General features: G+C 37.7%; 1 protein-coding gene across 3 annotated transcripts; it reads right to left on the bottom strand.

The window, feature by feature from the left end:
- Positions 1 to 1481: 1481 nt before the first annotated feature.
- On the bottom strand, positions 1482 to 12195 carry LOC113666293 (putative skeletal organic matrix protein 5). 3 transcript variants are annotated; one of them, XM_089213165.1, is made up of 8 exons: positions 12023 to 12195; positions 8675 to 8970; positions 8377 to 8491; positions 6337 to 6373; positions 5545 to 5671; positions 4676 to 5188; positions 2523 to 2632; positions 1482 to 2138 (listed from the first exon to the last, which is right to left on the bottom strand). In XM_089213165.1, the coding sequence occupies exons 1-7, from the start codon at positions 12096 to 12098 to the stop codon at positions 2546 to 2548; spliced, it is 1251 nt and encodes a 416-aa protein (XP_089069291.1). In that variant the 5' UTR covers positions 12099 to 12195; the 3' UTR covers positions 1482 to 2138; positions 2523 to 2545. The 3 variants fall into 3 exon arrangements, with proteins under 3 accessions (XP_089069291.1, XP_027037861.2, XP_089069292.1); XM_027182060.2 differs by lacking the exons at positions 1482 to 2138; positions 2523 to 2632 and having other exon boundaries at positions 3590 to 5188; positions 12023 to 12192; XM_089213166.1 differs by lacking the exons at positions 1482 to 2138; positions 2523 to 2632; positions 8377 to 8491; positions 8675 to 8970 and having other exon boundaries at positions 3590 to 5188; positions 12023 to 12190.
- Positions 12196 to 20483: the final 8288 nt, after the last annotated feature.

Genomic DNA, 20483 nt, shown 5'->3' with positions numbered 1-20483 from the left:
ATTTTGCCGAAAGGGGACCGTGTTACAACCATTTAAATTAACTTATTGTACCCTATAACCACTTATTCGAATCAAGTGCGTAATGGGGGTGCTTGGAACTACAAAAAGTATTTTGCCGAAAGGGGACCGTGTTAACCATTTGAATTAACTTATTGTACCCTATAACCACTTATTCGAATCAAGTGCGTAATGGGGGTGCTTGGAACTACAAAAAGTATTTTGCCGAAAGGGAACCGTGTTACAACCATTTGAATTAACTTATTGTACCCTATAACCACTTAGATTACATGCATATGGAAAATGGATTGACACTCATTCTGCGGTCACAATTCATGGTTCATGGATGGAAGAGGAATAAAGATTGAATCAATTACTAGGGGGGCAAATGAGGCAAGAGACATTAGTCTTACGCGAGGTAATTTATGAATATCCAGAAATAAAAAGGTTTTCTTATTTGCGTGAGATAATAGCTTTCCTCCGAGTTTATTTGGGAATTTTGAAACGTGGAGAAAAGTGTTCTGGCTAGGCTTTAACAGGAGTATTGTCCAATACCTGGAAAGAGGGAGAAACACAATATCTCAAGGTATAAACTTGTCTGCCTTGACTTTCGTATGAAGTTGTTAGCAGCGCACATGATATTTTCTTCTTTATTTTAAGCAAATATTTAATGTTGAAAACGGTGTAATCGATGATGGAAGATTGGCAGGTTACAAAAACAATGTATTCTTAGGTGGCAACCAATCGCTAATGAAGATAGTATTTTCGTGAATGTTCTGCATCAGTAATTAGCTACACTGAAGTCATAACCAAAGATTACTGATGTGCGTTCGATTCATCTTAATGAGATTTGAGGTTAGCTTAGGATTATAGTCTTGTACCGTGTTGTTGTATTGTTAATCTGAAATCTATATCATTACTTGTTTCGCGATAAACAAAAAAAAATTTTTGCTAACTTATGAAAATAAGATGGCCAACCGATAGCCTGAGTTAGACATCCGTAATGAGTACCTATTACGTGTACCAGCTCATTTTTCGGACCAGATAATTTTATTTCTTCCATAAAACGTTATGACGTTTGACGTTTTCTCGCGTTTCCGTTGCTGCGTATACAACGGAACCGGACCACTTTTTGTGCATGTTTCCGTCAAGTTTCAGCTAAAGGAAACAAATGTTTCCGCAATCGTAATTTCGGGTCATGTCTTTTCCATGTTTCCGTTGACGTATTCTACTGAATGGGTGATGGAACCTGCGGAAAAACAAGAAACCGTTCCGGAAACTGAGGTTTACGTCTCGGAAACGTGTTAATTCAAATTTATCTTACCCTTGCGGAAGCTTTCTAGCTTTGGTAAACCTTTTTTTCCCTCTTTCTTTCCGAAACGCACCCTTATAATGTTCATGGTAGGTGGAAAGTCTTATTAATTAATTTACAGAACACCTCTTATGGCGTTTTCCCCTTCAGTCAAAGAAATACTACAGCTATATTTTGCCAAAGCGTCATTTATTTTTCTTCCATAAGATAAGGTTGTAGTTAAATAGAGCTTCAATTCATTACAGAGCCTACTATTCGCAAAATACTTGTAGTATATACATCTAATTTGGTCTCTATGTCAGACTGGGAAAGAAAACTTTTCATCATTTAACAAATCGCATTCCAAATTACTTTTGAACAAATGTTACAATGGCTGTTCTGAGCACTATAAATGAAAACAGGCATAAAGTTTGCCAAGAACAATGAACGTCTTTATAGTGTTTTCTAAAATAATGTCTATTCTTAGGAACCTCTCAGTCCAATTTTCGGTACGAATTGCCTAACGAGGGCCATTGGTGGGGCAAGGCCGTACAGATGGCTCTTCCGTTCTGGTCAAACGTGCACTTGCACGACGCTGCTTTTCGCTAAGTCCTTCCAAATAGGCCTCGTCCAGTTTTGCTTTCAAATTCTTCAGTTTACTTTTCCCCCACACCAGTTTACGTACTTTCCTTGGTTTCGGACCCCTAGATGAAGCAGGATCATCGTTGTCGCTTTCTTCCGATGACATGAAGTCGATGGCATTTGGCGAACAGAAAATTTCTCTTGCCTTTTCTTTGTCGTTGTCCGACAAGATAGCCTTCTCTAAGCTTGAAAGGCGTCTTGATAGTTTCTAAACGATATAAACAGAGAACAAAAGTGTCAAAAAATGCGCAAGGAGCATTTTGGCTATCACCAATGACACCTTGCTGTTACAAGATATACATGTACTTCCCTCTGGTAAAGATTACACTTTTCTTTTTCAACTTAAATTGTGAGTATTATACAAAACAAAGTGTATATATAAAAATTGATAAGTTTCTTTGACAAAGCAACACAATTAATTAAATGACATGTAATCAAGGACAAAATATGTATTTATCGTGTTAAACCATAGAAAAGAGCTCGAATACAGGGATTCATTTATTAGAAATAGCTGTAACGCGATGTTGCATAGCTAGGATCAAGCTCAACATTCCTGAACATTTGCTTATATGGTTCTCAATCTGATACTTACTCTCTTTAATCGATTTTGTTGCTTCATTTGACTTCGATGTTCTTCAAACTTTTTATTTGTTTTTCTTGTTCTGTCATCCCGAAGAGATTTCCAGTATTGATGAACCGCGCCTAAAAATGAAACAGTGCTGTTCATTACTGTCACGTTTCATCAAAAATAACTAAGAGCATGACCGTTTCATTTAACTAGCGCAGAATTCTCGCCTGCCTTTTAGGAAAGATCACGTAATTCATTATTGACGTAAAGTATGACAGTTCTTTGTTCCGTCTATCGATTAACTACCTGGTCACAGTGTCGTCGGACCGTTATCAACATTCTAAGGAGCATCTGTCACCCGCGATGATCAAACAGAAGCAAGCAAAATGTTAGCTGTGATCTCAATCAGTTTTTATGCTGCTTTCTAGGTGTGATATTGAAATATTTACATCTGGAAGACTTTCCTATTTACACTGTCGGCAAAATGTCATTAATTCATGATCTCTGATTTGGATTCTACCTCCAAAAATTTCGTGCTATTTAAGTTATTCCAACCTTTTCAGACACGGAGATAATTTCACTGAATTGACGAATCGCGATGTCGGTGTGCTCTTGAAATATTTGCATCGCGGAGACGTCTTTCATAACAATATTGGCCGAACAGCAGCGAGTAAGAGGGCAATAAAGTAGAAGTTACTAGATATAAAAGTCGTCCTGCATTCTTGAAGAAAGGAAGTTCTCGACAAACGATAAATCAGGCGAAATCCGTGACCACTTTTCTCGAGGGTTAGTGAAAACGTGGTTTGTGATGGGATTAATATAGGGATGATTGTTTCTTCAGCAACGTTGTAGAAGGAGTATGTTCAAAAAGAAGGACGAAAAACAAGTGAAAACTTGAAAATTTGATGGGGATGATTTTTGCCCTTGAAAGTAAATTACTCCTCACTTTAATATTCGGCAAAGTATAGCTTTTCTGAAAACTTAGTATATCAAAGCAAGTGATATGTTAAGGTCAATATTTGCCCCGGGTAAATTTTCTGACATATAAATTAAGTTTTATTTTATAGTGATGTTGAACTAAATCCAAAGCCTACGTTATCAGCATTTGCTTTATTTAACACAAAGATTAATTAAGTGAATTGGGCTTAAGGCCATAAACTAGCTGGTTTAAACCAATTATTTGTTACCCTTATGGCCATCTTTCTTTTGTTGATCTTGTTATTCAGCAGTTATTTGCTACTCTAAATTGTCAACTTTCTTTTCATGATGCTGGTATTCGGTACTTGAGAGACCATTCAAACAAATAATTACAACCAGAGTAAAAGAAACTAACGATGGGAGAAACAACAATAACTGCTTTTAATAAAAAAGGAAAAGGAGCTATGAATTTTGATAATGCGGAAGTTAGAAGAAGAATAATTTTTTTCGATGGGAAATACCAAGTTTTCCCGTTTTTCTATACCTACCGGAAAAAACCTTTGGATCTTTTCTATTTCTTCCCTCAAATTGTCAGAGGCAAGCAGAAGGGTGGATAAATAGGCATAGCGGAAAGAACCCAGGGATACGGGCTTGCACAGGAATAAGGCATTAAGAGTTAAGGAGGAAAGTTACATTCAAGTATCATTGCATTTCGGTGCCACCGAGGATTTTATTAGATTAGCATTCTGTCAGGCTATCTTGGTTTTGGGTTCTGGACATTCTGCGCTTTTAGCCTTGTATTGAAAATTACTCAATCGCTGGTTTATTCCGCCGAGGACAACGGAAAAGTCCTCTGGAGCAGGGTATTCTATTCTAATGAATAATCGTTTACATAAACATTTAGGCTACAAAACATTTTTTTTTTCATTTCAATCCTTTAAAAAGAATGATGAGGTAATTTTGGCAGGCTAAAGGCAGGAATGAGGTTGAGAAACGACGAATCTTCGTGCCCTTGTTCAGAAACAAATTTCAAGGAATTTTCCAGAACTTCGATCGATGTTTTCAGCCTTTAAAATTGTATGAATGATGTTGTAAATAGCAAGAGAAATAGTTATCAGCTGACAATTGTGGCTTACACGGATAAATTCTTAACTTTTGCTGGTACAGATTCAAACGACTCATACGATGTGGACATATTCGATTACCAAAGCATGCAAATTCTGTTTTATAAGCTGAGTTTTTCTAATTCCTCACTGTACCAGGATGTATCCCATGGCTTTGATATGTTTTATCCCATTATCCACACCACTTCGACTTGCCTCATTACCACAAGTGTTCGAATTGTCAGGGTTACCACCTGTGCCAAATCCGATCCTTGAGTCGCACGAGGAACACTCATTCTGGTTGTTGCTAACAATACCAATTCTGGTTTTAGAATTTCCACTCCAACTACAAACGGCATTGAACCCTTCTTTGTTGCAGTTGTACTGTAATGAGCCTTGCGAGCCAATCAACTCTTTCCACTTGTCACGACCCAGTGAGGTGGCGCGGTATTGCCCACCAGCGATCAGTGAGTACAGAGAGTCAGCCTTCTTGTGGATGACAATGAACCTGAGCTGTTGGTCGATCTTCATACCGAGGCAGATCTTAGAGAAGGATGTGTTCCAGTAGGTGGGTAGCTTTGTTTCCTGCTCGTCGAACCCAGTCTTTCCTCCGGGGAGGTTGTATCCTTTATAATCACTCCAGTAATGTGCATTATAGTGAAAAGTGGTCTGTAACAAAAAGAATCAAAGAGTCCCTTCCTTGCTTCTTTAATATTCATCACTGGTATTAACATAACTAATTGTACTCGCCGATGTTGTTTCCAACCTTAGAATGATCATTTCAACTTGCATTTTCCTCAAAGATTTTTTTTTTGACTAATTTAAAAATGTTTTTTTAATTAGTCAAAAAAAAAAGAAAAAAAAAGAAAACGTGCTAGTCACTAATTTTGTCTTTTTAAAAAGACCTATAAGAATTTTTCAAGTTAGATGCTATCTGTATTAGATCGTATCTCCTGTATACTGTTTAAGTTTTAACGCTGCAAGATTTATGGCTGTGCCATAAGTCGGCTCTGATTATTATATACCATTCTGCCGTCCATCTTCATGACCGGCGTCCATCCTCCATCTCCACATCCAAAATCTCCCATGTGACAGAGAACGGAGACTGGTTTGGAGTCCAAACGGAGGGTGACCAGTTTACTAACATCAGACCTATTTGCAATAATTAAGAACCCTAACTTACGTATCAAAAATAATGATTTTGTCTTTATGATGTAATAGATAGATGCAGTCCCACAATAAAAACAAGTAGATTTGAGTGCCTCTCAGAGTAAAGATAAATATTTGTTGCTAAAATGCCAGCCTTCTCCTTCTCGCTCTTTACATGTATATCTCCTATCGAATATCGGGACTTTCCCTTTAGAACGCCTTTAACGGGGAACTAAGATGGGAAGGTTACTTTATGTCTCATCGTAAGTGCTCCATTTCACTGAAAAAAAGACCACTCGTGCTCAACACTCTCTTCCAGTCTCACAGTGTACTCAACTATACCGCAATAGTAGAAAGAAAACACGACAACAATGGGAAGAATACAGCATTTTTGTTGCTGTTGCTCTTTAATAACGTTTACAATATTGCACGTATTAGTTGTTGCATGTGTCTTCAAAGATGAGCTTAAGCATCAGAGAAGTTTGCATAATGGGTTATGTCACTAACACAAAGTTCTACTGACATAGGAGGAGGGGGGGGGGTGGAGAGGCTCAGGTAATAATGTGATATCATTTGCATCGAGAAAAACAAGTGATCTCGTCAAATGGTTTGCTTGATGATAGTTTTTGAGTTCAAGTGACAAAAAACATGTTAGGAAACAAACTTACCTGTACATTTCATACAATTCCTTGCACGACTTCACGGCTTTGGGAAAAAAAGATGATTGGAAATATCAACTGGGTTAATAATTAAAATTAGCTTCGTAAAGAGTTTCAAAGCAGACGTTTCGAGCGTTAGCCCCTCGTCAGAGCTCGGGTAGGAGATTTGGGATGTAAGTGTTTTTATGCAGAAAATGGAGCTACGCTATTAGTGTGAACATGGTGACGTGAAAGACAAGAATAAATTAGTTGAATGAAAAGCATTCGTTGATACCGTAGGGACTAAGAATGCCGATTCGAAAGATTTTATTTTGCTCTAAAGTTTTGCGACTTTCCGAGCTGCCTAGATGTACGGAAAGGCTGCAGACTGCCATGTAAATGATTAGGGGGATTTAAGTGTCTAGCGACTGGTCTGGTTTGGATGCGTCCTTGTCATTCCTTTCGATGTCGCAAAGTTGCCCTCGGGATCGGTCCCCTAGTCGTATTCTGTTTCGACAATGTCCATATTTTTGCAATAAGTGCAAGCTATGCAATAGATGACATTGGCAAGGGTGCACGTGAAGTGATCAGTAATCTAAATGGAGCCCCAGGTCTTGATGTTTTCTTTACGTAGTGAATGAAAGGACAGGTTTTGCATCGTGCGCGACCGCATTTGAAAGTTACAGGTGCGCATTTGTTTGTAATAAACTTCTGACCAAAAAGTTGTCTTTGTCACATTTAAATGAAATTAGTAAAAGTTACGAAAAGATCAAGCCAGTCTCTGAATCATGTTGAAGTAATTTAAAACGATTTTTAGAATGACGAATTTCACCGTGTAGTTGTGAGGGTGAATAGAGTGCGGTCGGCATCTACCTTCTGTGCCGTTTGTAGTGCTGACTGTCGATCAATTTGTTGGGCGCGGTGGTGGCCCGCTTTAACAACAGAAACAGGATAGCCACGTTTATCGAAAAACTAGTACATTGCCTCTGAATTGTCGGAAAAATCAGAGCCGTCGCTACATAAACAAAGAAGTCTAAGAAAGCGAGAAAAGGAACAGAATTCTTTATGTATGATAGATGTGAAGATAAATACAACAAGTGACTATGTGAGTCTGTAGAGTCTGTAGGTTTGTAGTATTGGCCGTTGCCTTCAGTTGAAACTTTGTTATGTAGAAAAGTCAAAAAAATGTCGGAAATTTCCCAGGTATATTTTAGAGCTGGGTTAGAGGAATTGGCAACAGTTATAATTTGAATTAGCTCCTCTCTGGTAGAGAAGGTTGCGCCGATACAGTCGTCAATTAAGCGACCGTAGAGTCCAGGTTTGGGGCCATTGATTTGCCTGAAAAATTGGTGTTCGATAAAATCTACGAAAAGATTGGCGTAACTGGGTCCCATTTTGGTACCCATGGCTACGCCATTAGCTTGTTTGTAATAGTTGTCCCCGAATGAAAAGCAAGTGAGTGTTAGTACTGGTTCGGCGGAGTAATGTTTCAGAGCCAGGTTCCTCAACAGTTCGTTGATCAAATAAATGTTGTACGGTCAGGGGGCTAATATAAAGTAAAGAGAGATATAATATCCATAGTGAAAGAAGATTGTCTTGGCCAAGGAAATTAAAGTCGCGAAAAATTTCAAGGGCGTGTTGCAATTCACCTTTTAGACTTTAGAGTTCACGTGTAGTGTCAAGTGAATTTCGATGTAAACAAACCACAAAAGTTAGGACATTGAGTCAACCACCCACTACCCGTGTTCGAACCTCGCCTTCTGTTGATAATAATTTCCAATGTCGTGAAGCGTTTCTATGCTCAAAATTGACTTCTTCTATGTATCATATGTTTGATTATGTATAAAGCGAGTTGATATTTCTCTACCGCTAACGTAGATGCGAATAATATAGCAGGAAGCGTTCGAGCATGAAATAATCAAACTAATTCTGCGCGCGTACAGTGATGTATCTGATCAGGTATTTTCAGGGAGTTGCACGCGTGAATCGTCAAATAAATCACTTCTGATGGGAAATTGGTGCTCACGAATCGCTGAAAAAGAGATGAGGGAATACTGACATATCAATTACCTTTCTGACAATATTCTCCCACGAAACCCTGTGCACAGAGACAGTCATAAGAGTTGAAGTCGTAATTCGGGATGCAGGCTCCTCCGTTTTGACACAGCGAAGAAGAACATGGAGACTGAAATAAGTCAGGAATATTGACCATTAAGACCGACGAATACTTGAACAATAGATGCGACACGTGAAGCATATAGTTTTAGAATGATTACCAACAGCATTTCCGTTCAGAGCGTCGTTTTCATCTGTTTATGTGTTGATGCGAATGAGATACATACTGCTTCAGAATCAAAAAGGTTCTTACCCGAATAAACAAATGATGCGAACTCATGTTTTGGCTGTAGTTCTCGGCGTCGGCACTGTTCTTATCAGAAGACAATAATTCGCACCAAAGCTTTCCATCTGCTCCTCTAGAGGCGGCCATGTTTATTGAAAGGCACAGGGTATTTCTGACACATTCAAATGTGCAATCAAACATGTCGTTCGAGGTGAACATTCCAACTCGAGTTACGTTCAGATAATGGAATTCTTCTTTTGAAAACTGACGCTGTTTAAATGTCTGTCTGAGAGGACGCCATCTTTCTTCCGAACTTTTTATTCCTGGTGTGAGAAACACAAGAGGAATGTTTTTGTCGAATAATGCGATAAAATTCTCCTGAATATACAATGTACAAGGCTATAGCAATGATGTTATCGCATGACAAAATCGTTGTAAGATTTCAGTCGATTAAATCTTAGATTACAATAGATTATTACGAATGCCTTTATTAAGGTCAATAGGCTTGCCTATTAAATGTCTTGTGTAAAAATATATTGTAGTTTTGGTGTAAATTTCGATGAAGTAACAGGTTTTGCTGAGGACCGCCCGGTGCCTTTGGTTCAGCTTATAAGATCTAATTGCCAAGCAGTTTTGGGACTTAAAATATATAAAAGACAAAAAAAAAAAAGAAACCATTAATATACAGGAAATAGTAAGAGTATTAACCTAGAGAAAAGTTGGCTGCGGCAAATATCAAAAAACAAATAAGATAAAACGAGATTGCGCTTGACATCCGCAGACATGACTGATGGCCGATTAGACAAAGGTACATTCCTATTAGTTTGCTCTATGGAATAAATTCTGACTGAACTGCAGTAAACGTTTCTGTTGCTCACTGGCGACACAGTTGGCTGCTTGTTTTTGTGCACTAGCAACATAGGTCACGCACCACGCAGAAAACCGGCAACCAGTCAATTCGGATTAGCTGATAAGACTGTAATTCAGCTGATAAGCTTCGATTCAATTGAAGGAATGAGAGCCTTTAATTTGTTCAATCAAAATTTGAATGACTCAATAGAAATAGAGGGTTTTAGTTGCGCTATAGTCACAGAATCGACAGTTTTCTTCTTCTTATATGGGTATCTCGTAAAATTGTAACAAATTGATGACAGTCACTTAACCTTGCAACTCATTAATTATACAAAAATGTAGCACATTTGAATCCCTCAAAAGACAGGTGAGAGTAAAGAAGTATACACGCGAACAAGGGCAGACTTGCATCTTGAAGGGACAGAGGAAAATTAAAGGAGAAAGAACCAAAACACTTTTTTTTTCACTCGAGTGATAAAAAAAATTATACATCACCTTTATAAACGGACTATAGTTTAAAAAAAAATGTCAAAAATACTAATTGCAAATTTCAAGGCCCTCAAATTTCTACCCACCCGCATGTTAGAGCTCAAAGGTAGGTGTCAGATCTGCTATACTTAGATTCCTTGTCATTCCGTCGAAAGATGGCTAATGAAGCATCAATAATTATCGACTGGTTCAGTTGTACATCTTGGGAAATTTGGCCTAAACATTGAAATTATTATGTTCAACTTACTGCTTTTTGGAATTTTTTGTTTTGCCTATTGGTTAATTACCTCCCCCGTCAACTAACTAAGTTAAGTATTTGTAGTCCAGTAGAGAGACACAAAAACGGATGAGAACGAGAAGGCAGACGAGGAATAATTTAGCAAATTTTGTAACTAGCTCTTGTTACGCAACGCGTTGCCTGAAACAACTGCTTAGTGGACAAGCTTGAAAATGTGGTATCATCATTCACAAAATGATTTATTTTATATCTATTCCGATGTAATCATTGTATATAGGGTTGCGTACGAATTTTAAATTGCAACACCTAATAAAAAATGTCGCAGTTTGTGATGGATATAAATTGCAATTTCCTGTACTTTGCAATTCTCAATCGGTTTGTGTGGTTAATTATCTTCCCTCTTATGTGCTGACCCATACTGAAGTTTAATGAAAGGTCTATTCATCAAAGCAGAAATAACTATAGAAAACAATGGCTATTATATCAAGGCTTCCATACTCATATTCAGACGAACTTTTTATCATGATCATATATCCACTCTAAGACTATAGAATATTATAATTACAACACATTGACCGGTGACGCACAAAGTTAAAGGATATTTAGACTAAGGCACTTGACTTAGTGGCTTTAAGTCCTTTTGAAATAAATCGCGAAAACACGTTGCTGTAAGACAACAAGATCCTTTGACAGTAGCTTTGCCTGTTACAATTCGTCTTGAGGCTTTTCGGAAGATTGTCGCTTTTTTGACCTTTGACAAAAGCTTGACTACCAGGTTTGCAATCTTCTAGAAGTGAAATTTCCATGTTGAATCACCACTTCATTTTTACGGCAAAGTAGCAGAGGAAACTTTAATTTCGTCGAGGCATTAATAATAAATATATTTCCCTGAAGACAAGATGATCGCAGTTAACAGGAATGGAAAGAAAAAGAAAACGAGATGGCGCATGAAATCAGTTTTTTGTCTATTATGGCCATTCCGAGAGGTTTTCTTTTCACGAGAAAAACTGAGTGATCGATTGAATAAGAGGCGAATGATTTTAAAAATTACTTCCCTTACTTGTGGCAAGTAATGAAAGCGTTTTCCTTGTGTCGTCGCCTAATGCTTCAATAAAACATGATTTTACATTAACGGCAATTACTGATGTAAATCAACCATGTACGAATTAGGGATTACATAAATTTCAATCTTAATATTCTCAACAGCTATTCCTTAACCTTGCCAAATGAACCAAACCAGCGAAAAAAATTAAAGTAAAAAAGTCTAAAGTAAAAGCAGAAGAATTTGATATTAAATCTTTCGATACTCAGAGTTTGATGGCTTGAAATCTGTAATGTTGTAAATCATACAGTAATACTCTCTTGAGACAAAATAATACTATTGATACTCTGAACGAAGCTTGACTATGAAAAGGCTAAATATGATAACTATCTTTCTGTATGCATGTATTAATCCTTATAACAGCGTGCTGCATGAAAATCCTTGCAAACACATAGGGGTAGTTCTCAAGCCCTCGACAACAGTTATCGCATTCGTATTCCGAGAACACGATATGCAATGCCAAAAGGTTATGGCGATGAACCTACCATATCAGAAAAGCGCTGCAAGGTTTCAGAGCACTGAACTTTCCTTTACAATAAACCAGTACTATTGAATGCACTGACTCGTGAAAATTGTGTAGGCACAGGTGTAGCTGGGAATCGACAAATGTATTTGGTCCACCTTATTGCCAAGCAGTTTTGGGATTAAAAAAAAAACCTTCGAATAACCAAAAGAAAATAACAAAAATGTTTACCTGAAGAAAATTGGGCCGCAGAGAAGATCGAAGACAAGAAAATTAAATTGAGATAACGCTTAAAAACAGCAAACATAACGAATGGCTGACACACAGGGGCAGCGTTTGACTGCACATGCGCCTAAGGTGCCGTTTGATAGTCACGTCCAAGTTGTTTGTTGAACATATTAAAAAATTTTGCTATTATTAGAAAAACCTCTATAATTAGGTGAAATAAAAATATTTCATATCGTCTTAAATATTTAGAAACGATGAATTGAAAAATCATGTACAAATTTCATTGCCTACAAATTTCGATTCATTCACGTCTAAAAGATCGAAGGCAAGTTTAAGGTCAGCTAAGTGACGATTGAGGTTTTTATCACCTGTTAGCCTATCTCATTTAATAAAGTTACTTTAAGGGTTTATCACTCAGTTATTCCAGCTTCAAAAATTCATTAATAATTCATAAGCCCATTAACCTATCAAACGGTAGATAATACATCACGTGCAGTGACTTTATATCGATAAATCTCATCCTTATTAGTATGCGGTGTTTTATCAGATAGAAAGACTCTGCACGTGACTTATGAATATTAATTAATTATCAACACAGAAACTGACACAACAAATGGTGGGAACATATTTAATGTTCTTTCAACAAATTTCACACAGTAAATTTACTTTTGCACCAAATTAATAGTACAGTTGTGAAATACACATCTGGAAAAATTCTCTATTCCATTAGTACAGTAATCTGGTAAAGGCGTATTAGACAATACATCATCTGAAACTGAAATCTGTTTTTCTCGTATGCTAATTTCTAACATTCACAAAAGCATAATTGTTATGATCTCTCTTGACACACGCTTTTCCAAGAATGTTTTTGAAGCCGTTCAAAAAACTCGCAGCACGTGTTTTATCGGGTCAAAAACCCGATAAAACACTCCTGCTCGTTTTTTAAACATTACATAAAATGCTAAAAGAAAATACAATGAAAGGTTGTGTCTTTGAAAAGAAGAAAAAAAGCAAGAATCAGAACAAGAAGGGAATTAAGAATAACATTTCACAAAGTGAAGAAAGTTGTTTTTGTTACCTACGCTGTGATCAAAAACAGGTGCTGAATGGAAGTCACGTTTTATAAAGGAAGCCTTTACCCTCCACAAAAATTTCTAATACAGATCTATCCAGATGTACTTATAAATACTAGCGCAATTGAGAAAACACATGGATTTGCGTTGTTTTTAAGATGTTGGTAGATGGAAGCTAGAGATATACCCGCGGGTTTGAGACAATCAGTGACCTGATTGGTGTATAGACTATGCACTGATATGCTTTTTTAGCCCGATGAACGCCTGCCTTTTGAGAATTCTTTAGTACAAAGTAATGAATTTTTGATATGCAAATTAAGGCCGAAGAGAAGGGTCTCCTCTGATCACGCTGGTATGAAAAATATTTCAGCTGAAGTTTCCATACTTGTCTGTGAACTAACTGAATGCATCTTGTAACTTGAAGCAAGACGGAATTCCGTGAGCTGCACTGTTGCCGTCGTTGCGCGCTGGACAAAATCTTTGAAATTTACACTTCGGTCCGCGAACTTTACGAAAGATCAATTTACAAGCGATCCTTTACTAGTGAACTTTTTATCGAGAAATATCAAGCGAAACCTGCTATATTAAACGAGCTATCTAACATTATGTTTACATGTAAACACAACCGTGTATTAAGACGTGATGGAGAACCCAGTAGAATACCAGATGCTACTCTGAAACGTCTCAGAAGAAAGGGCAGAAAACTAAAGGAATTTGTTTATGAGCGTATTCGTCCAAGGATACCGAAGTCCTCGTGACTACGTCGTTATGTGAAGGTTAGAAGAGTTACAAAGGATTTTTGTAAGCTTAATACGAAGAGGGTAAGATTAAATAAAGTGACACAACATGAGAAGAAGTATTTGTTGCATTATTCTGTGAGGGTATATCAAAGAATAATTAAATTGGAGTGTAGAGCAAGTCGGTATTTATCACTGTTCTCTTGTAATAGACCCATGTGTCTTAATAAGAGTCAGACACACGTATCAAACTATTGTAAATTTCAACTGAGTCCAGATATCGAGGAAAACCTTAGTCCTACTCCAATGTACATTGACCCTAGCAAAGCAATAACGGCACCATATAGCCAAGTGTGACGATAGGGTTTTCGCTCGCTCTAATTGGACTTTCGCGGGAAACGTACAAACGGGGGAAAATAGCTCGGTAGAGACCACTCGGCTTACGAGAACGGAAACTCGTCACGATTTCCTGGCACACGGAGATCTTCTTTGAGTGAGCTTGTACGGACGTCAAGGATGAGACAGCGTTTTGGTTCCACCATAGACTTTTATTCTAGGTCAGGTCAACAAGCGACATACCTCTAGCGTACTCAAGTTTGTAATCATCAAAGCTGTACAAGGTATTTATGAACTAACTGGTGTGAGGTGTTATTGTTACACAAATCGCAATATTTGAATAAGGACACAAAGGAGCGGAAAAGGTCTCTTCGAAGATAAACGAAAATTACTTAGATATTCCATCTGTTTCTACGACGAAAATAATCTCAAAATTAAAAGACTGATGCAATAAACTCGAGGCCATTAAAGTAGGAAACTTAGGTGCGAATTCACAGCTCTGGTATAGAAAATAATACCTATCTTGATTACAGCAGAACAGCTTAGGAAATAAAAACAGAAAAGCAATTAAAAGTTTCTGCTTATCTATGCAGTGTTGGTGTGGAAACTATCGTACGAAAAGAAATTAAAGTCACGAGTATAAACTCAGCTGCTAACTACCAAGAAAACCAATTTTTCCAAAAAGACCATTAACACTTATATTTAACTAAAAAACCCATGTAATAAATAACAAAAGCACCGACAGGTAGGCGCATATAATGAAAGGGAGTAACAAACAAAAATCTATTCCAAAAGCTACTGTGGTTCTTATACATTTTTTGATTTACTAAAATGAAAGGACTTGAAATGGTTAAATGTGAAAGTTTACGAATAAATATGTTCCGAATAACAACCATACGGAAAAATCAGTAAATTTTCCCGTAACACAAGCGAATGAGTTGGTATTTGGACAAAATTCAGGACAACAATGTGTTGCAATGAGTTTATACTCTTTGATTTACAATAACAAACAAGGAATCAAGTCTGCTGATGATCTCGCGTCAATAATGAAAATTGGAAATCGGTTGTATTCAAGTCTGTCTCAGTTAACCAGACAATCATTTTTAATGCAGACAGACTTACCCACACTTTTAAATGTGTTAGAGACTGACTATGAACTTCAATACAGTGAAAGCTACACTGGTACTATTCATCAAGAAGCTACAGTAGAAGGATATCAGTACCGTACCTCCTCAGATAGAGCCTTTAAATCACTTATATCTGAAAATTTCAACAATTTCGTATTGACAATAGGATGTACTGCAGTTGCTATCTATTGTAAAGGTAATGTGGGCATTGAAAAGTCCTTAAATTTCAACCTTTGGCATCTGTAGGAACCTATTCCTATATGGTAATATATTATTTTGATTGTTGTCTAGTAGCATAACAACATTCATTACACTCCAGCAGAAAAAAATAAACACAAGTTGACTTATTCATGACCGGCAATGACAAAATTGCGTGACGACAGTAACAATGGCAAACTCCAGATGTGCGATATTGAAAGCCCGAGTTCACGCTATGCGTCTAGTTGAATCTAGCGGTGTTCGACTATCGCGGAAAAGATTCAAAACTACCTTTCTCCGAACCTTAAACTAAATACTTGCCTATTTTCCCTTGGTCAAAACAAAACGTCCGACGGGTCATTTCCAGCTGCCAGTTGCATGTTCTGAATGAAAAACATACTTTAGTACGCATTGGAACGTAAAGTATTATCTATTTCTGTTAGAACGTCAAGGATGACGTTTTCACTCAGTTTTGTTGGGGGGTCCAAATCCGCTGGGACACCTGTCCGGCGTTTCAGGAGAGAAATAGGACTGAAATACTCAAAGCCTCTCCAATCTTTGCTTTCCATGAGTCAAGTAAACCTTTTCCTGCAATCTGAGCATCAGGGGCTTTATTTTTTAGGCCTTCCAAAAATGACTTCTTTCTTTGTTCACTGATGTCACGCTGGCATTCCTTTCTGGGATCAAAATTCAGCCATGCTTCGTTTATCAGTCCTTCACTATCTGCTTGAGCTTTTGAAGCCTTGTCTCTTCTTAAGTTCAAATCAATAATTTTGCTGGGCTCTACATCTTTACGTGTGGACTGATTCCAACCACATGGAATTGATGTGTAGGCAGGATTGTTGTATCCATTCTGCACTGCATAATCTACTTTATACAATACAGCAATCATATGGTTACAAGTAGCACTTGTACCTGCTATGCATGTACACCATCCACACACTAAAGAACCATTGTGAAAATTTGTGATATTTACAGAATCTATATTCTATAAGCTTTCCGAGTGATTTATAGTTTAATCCCTGGTTTTAAGGTTGTGCACGTAGGACGAATTTTCCGGAAGGTACCCTAATTTGTTAGCAGTAACCTTGAGTAAATTCCTTAGCTTTGCACTGCGCATCCTGTACCGCGCTTAAAAATCACGTAATTAGCGGTATGAGCGCGCGCGCATTCCAAGACACGCTATTGTTTTTTCAGTCCATGGACCAGTTATGGCTATACTTATTTCGTTTAATTTTGGTTTACAATTTATCCCCTTTAAATTAAGAAATTTAAAAAAAAAAAAATTAAAAACTAAGTTTTTTCGTTTGTCTTAATGTTTTATAAGACTTCACCCTGAAAACATCAACAGGGATAGTGGAATAGAAATTCCAGAAGCGTGGATGCCCACGATCAAAAAACACAACAACAAGAGAGCCGCGCGACAGCGGACCGTCGAGGGAGTAAATCACTGAGTGAAACAGCAAGGATCGAAATACACCAATCAAAGCTGTTGGAAAAACAACTAATCATAGCAGAGCATCATGCGCTATGAGATCACGCATGACCAGTCGACCTCATCGCCTGAATAAGACTAGCAGTATACAGTCGAAACGTCGCGATCTACATTACACGTGACTACATCGTGAGACAAACGAAAAAACTTAGCTTTTATTGTTTTTCACCACGATGAATAGCCGCAACCTTTTTTTCGAAATTTAAAAAAATTATTCGAAGGGAAAAAAGATAAAGCTAAAAGAGTGCACGAAGCCCGTTACTCGAGGATGCAGATTACGATCAGATGCAGAAACACTTCGAGTCTCTATCGTTTAAATTTGCGTAACTCTCCCACAAATTAGATATCAAATTGTTCCATACGCTTGAGAATTTCTACCTATCAAGTCTTATTTCAATGTTTACATAAAAAACCCTTGCTTCCGGCTGCAGAAAAATGTACCGTGAATCGATGAAGTGACGCGCGTGATTAGTGCCATTACAGGCAAAAATGGGGTAAGCTTTGCCCATCATATCTCCTAAACAAGAACAGTGACCTATCTCTTTTATTGTATTTTTCGGTATTTAAGGAGAACTTGAGGAAAGTTCAAACAAAGAGTTGTTTAATAACTTTTTTCTCTGAAACTAAATTTTAGTGATTCTAAAATTGATTAATTATTTTGATCATTGCATAAGTCTGTTCTTATTGCAGCAAGATGTATCCCATAGCTTTGACTTAGATTAATTTTAGTGGCAGTAAGATTTCAATCGGTTGGTCCTATTCTCCGTAACTAAAAAGAGAGGTTAGTTTTACCAGTAAACAGATCAAACTCTGAATTCTGACAAGTAACACTATTTGAAGACTTTTTATCACTCGTTTTTCCTGACTCGTTGTAAAAATATCTCATTAAAGCGGTGAAAGGTTGGATGGTGGTCACTCGTAAATAATTGATAACAAAATAAACAGAAAACAAACTAGCTTTACATGAAGGTTTACGATGAAAACCACTATGAAAAAGTGAAATCAAAACATTTTTCTTCATCTTAAATATTAAAAAACGATGAATTGAAAAATCATATACAAATTTCAATGCCTTCAAATTTCGATTCATTTACATCTAAAAGATCGAAGGCAAGTTTAAGGTCAAGTAGACTTAAAGTCCCTGTCATTCGGTAGAAAAGTGACGATTGAATGATCGATATAGTCCAAAGAGCCCAGTCAGTACGTTTTGAAAAAGATTTAGCCAAGACATTGAAGGTAATTCTTTCAACAGGTTTTGTTTTGTTTTGTTTTGTTTTATTTTGTTTTGTTTTATTTTGTTTTTTTTTTTTTGGCAAAGGAGAACGACCAATCTTGTGTAGCTAGTGTAGCGGAACATCTGCTGGGCGCCTGACACATGGTAACTCAGCAGTAATGCATGATAGGGATGGGTTGATTGGGACATCTGAAGGACGTAAAGAACTGAACGATAAGCTTCAGGCAGATTATTAGGCATCTTAAGCGGCAGATCAAGAGAAAAAATGGGACAAGGAAGCAAACAATCGAAGACAAACGCTTAGAATGTCAAGGATGAACCTTGTCTAGGATGAATCAGCAACTGACAAGAGCGACGAGTAACGGTTTATGTGCGCCATCCAATCCTTGGTCTCGTCAGGAGAGCATTTCCACCCAACTGCATAATTTTGGCATTGTATGATGGGATCACTTTCCACCAATCTGGAACATTTTTCTTTATGTTTCAGTAGGCCTTACCTTATCCGGAAGAAGATATAAAGTCTGTCGAATCATCAGTGCTTTGCATGTCTGAACAACAATTTCCCATTTTCTTGCGCAAAGATAATGTTGAAGTTGGGGTTTTCAGTGCTCAATCAGCGTCTAATGGCAGCAGTCATGATGAAACCTTGCCCAACCAGGAGTTCTTTGGTGTAGCAATCGACCCTTACAAATACCTTGAAGGGGTCCTGTGTCATCCCCCATGGCAGCATTTGGAAGATGATCCCGAAGCCTCTGTAAGAGAGCAATTAAACATTTACATGTTGGAAGGCCTAGACGCCAAACGAAGAAGAATGGAGGAAATTCCTTAAACATAAAGAAAATTCTTCTGTAAGTGTCTGAGACTGAATTCATTTCCAAGCCATGTTCATGTTCATGTTCATGTTCATGTGCCATGTTTCCATGTTCATCACCAAGTTTAGGGAAGGAATGTGATCCTTCTGGGGTGGCGTTAACCCCGAAGAAATCCAAGCTGTGTACAGTATTTTTCCTCTAACCCATACCAACATACTAAAAAACCTCGAGGTAAAAGCTGCAGATCAACAAGAAGACAAAGTCTCAAGGTAGCTCAAACACCATATCAAGAGCAAAGAGCACAAATTGCTGTGTCGATTCCTTCGATTTTGTACGGGAAGCGACGCGGTTCTTCCATAAAGAAAGATGCAAGATCAGTTGGTGAATATGAGCAGCGCAGCGATGCGACCTAAGGCGCAAACATGTTTCAACATTAGCCAGGAACTACAGGAAACTAGCCCAGCTAACTGAAAATGTTGATTTTGTTATGTATAATCCACACTTGTGGGAACTAAATGACTAATTCAGTTGCCGTCTCTGAACAATGAAAGGAGTTTCTTGAAAGAATCAAAATATATTTTCATGGGTGTGACTCCAATTTATGCTCAAAGTATTTCAGTCTACTTTTGAAGGTTGAGGACCGTAACCTCCTATTGAATAAAGTCATTTCAAACTGTATGCCATTAACACATGTAAGATGCCTGAAGAAGGCCAGCTGAGTGCCATATTGAGTTACTGAATTTACCTTTTACATCATATCACTTTAAGCATACAAATAATACCTTATATCATACTCTCGAGATAGTAAAGAAATTCGCTGTGAAGAGCGAAAAGAAATTCTACATGCAGTGGATCATCGTCTCAGTATAAACCAACCTCCATTAGGTTTTTGAAAAAATTGATCCGCCAATCAGTACCATTCTTTCGAAGAAAAGACCACCAAGCTTCAATTCGTTGATTGGAGACTGAACACCCATACAGAAAAGTCTTCTCTCCAGCCACTGAGTCTGTACCCTCCATCCTAAAAAAACGCTGCATCGCTGTAGCGTTGACATTTTCAGTTCCTCTGTCACCACGTAGGGTTCATCGAACGCCACCGACTTCCGTAAGACAGTCTAGGTAGTAACGTGCCACGATTCGAGGATTATTATTTGATGACCCGTCCTCGAGCCATAGTATACGTTAGCTGTAGCCATCTATAGCTCCATGAATACTGAAACAGAAAGACTTAAGTTTTCATAGCCGTCTAAATGCCAAACAAAGTTAGGCCCTTCGTCAAAGTATGTCCTTCTTTTTAACCGGTGCCGTGATCGCCTCTCAACTGTCGAACTGTCTCTCTGCCACTTGACTCTAATAATGATTTCCGCTCAGGTTGTCGAAACGTCAGTCACCAGTACCGACAACAGTCCTTCTCAGGACTACACTCACCCGGACGATCAAAATACACTATTA

The sequence above is a fragment of the Pocillopora damicornis genome, chromosome 7, assembly GCF_964200805.1.
Source record: "Pocillopora damicornis chromosome 7, jaPocDami1.2, whole genome shotgun sequence".
Taxonomy (NCBI): domain Eukaryota; kingdom Metazoa; phylum Cnidaria; class Anthozoa; order Scleractinia; family Pocilloporidae; genus Pocillopora; species Pocillopora damicornis.
The sequence above is the reverse complement of the archived record's forward strand: the minus strand, read 5'-3'. Positions and strand labels throughout refer to the sequence as shown.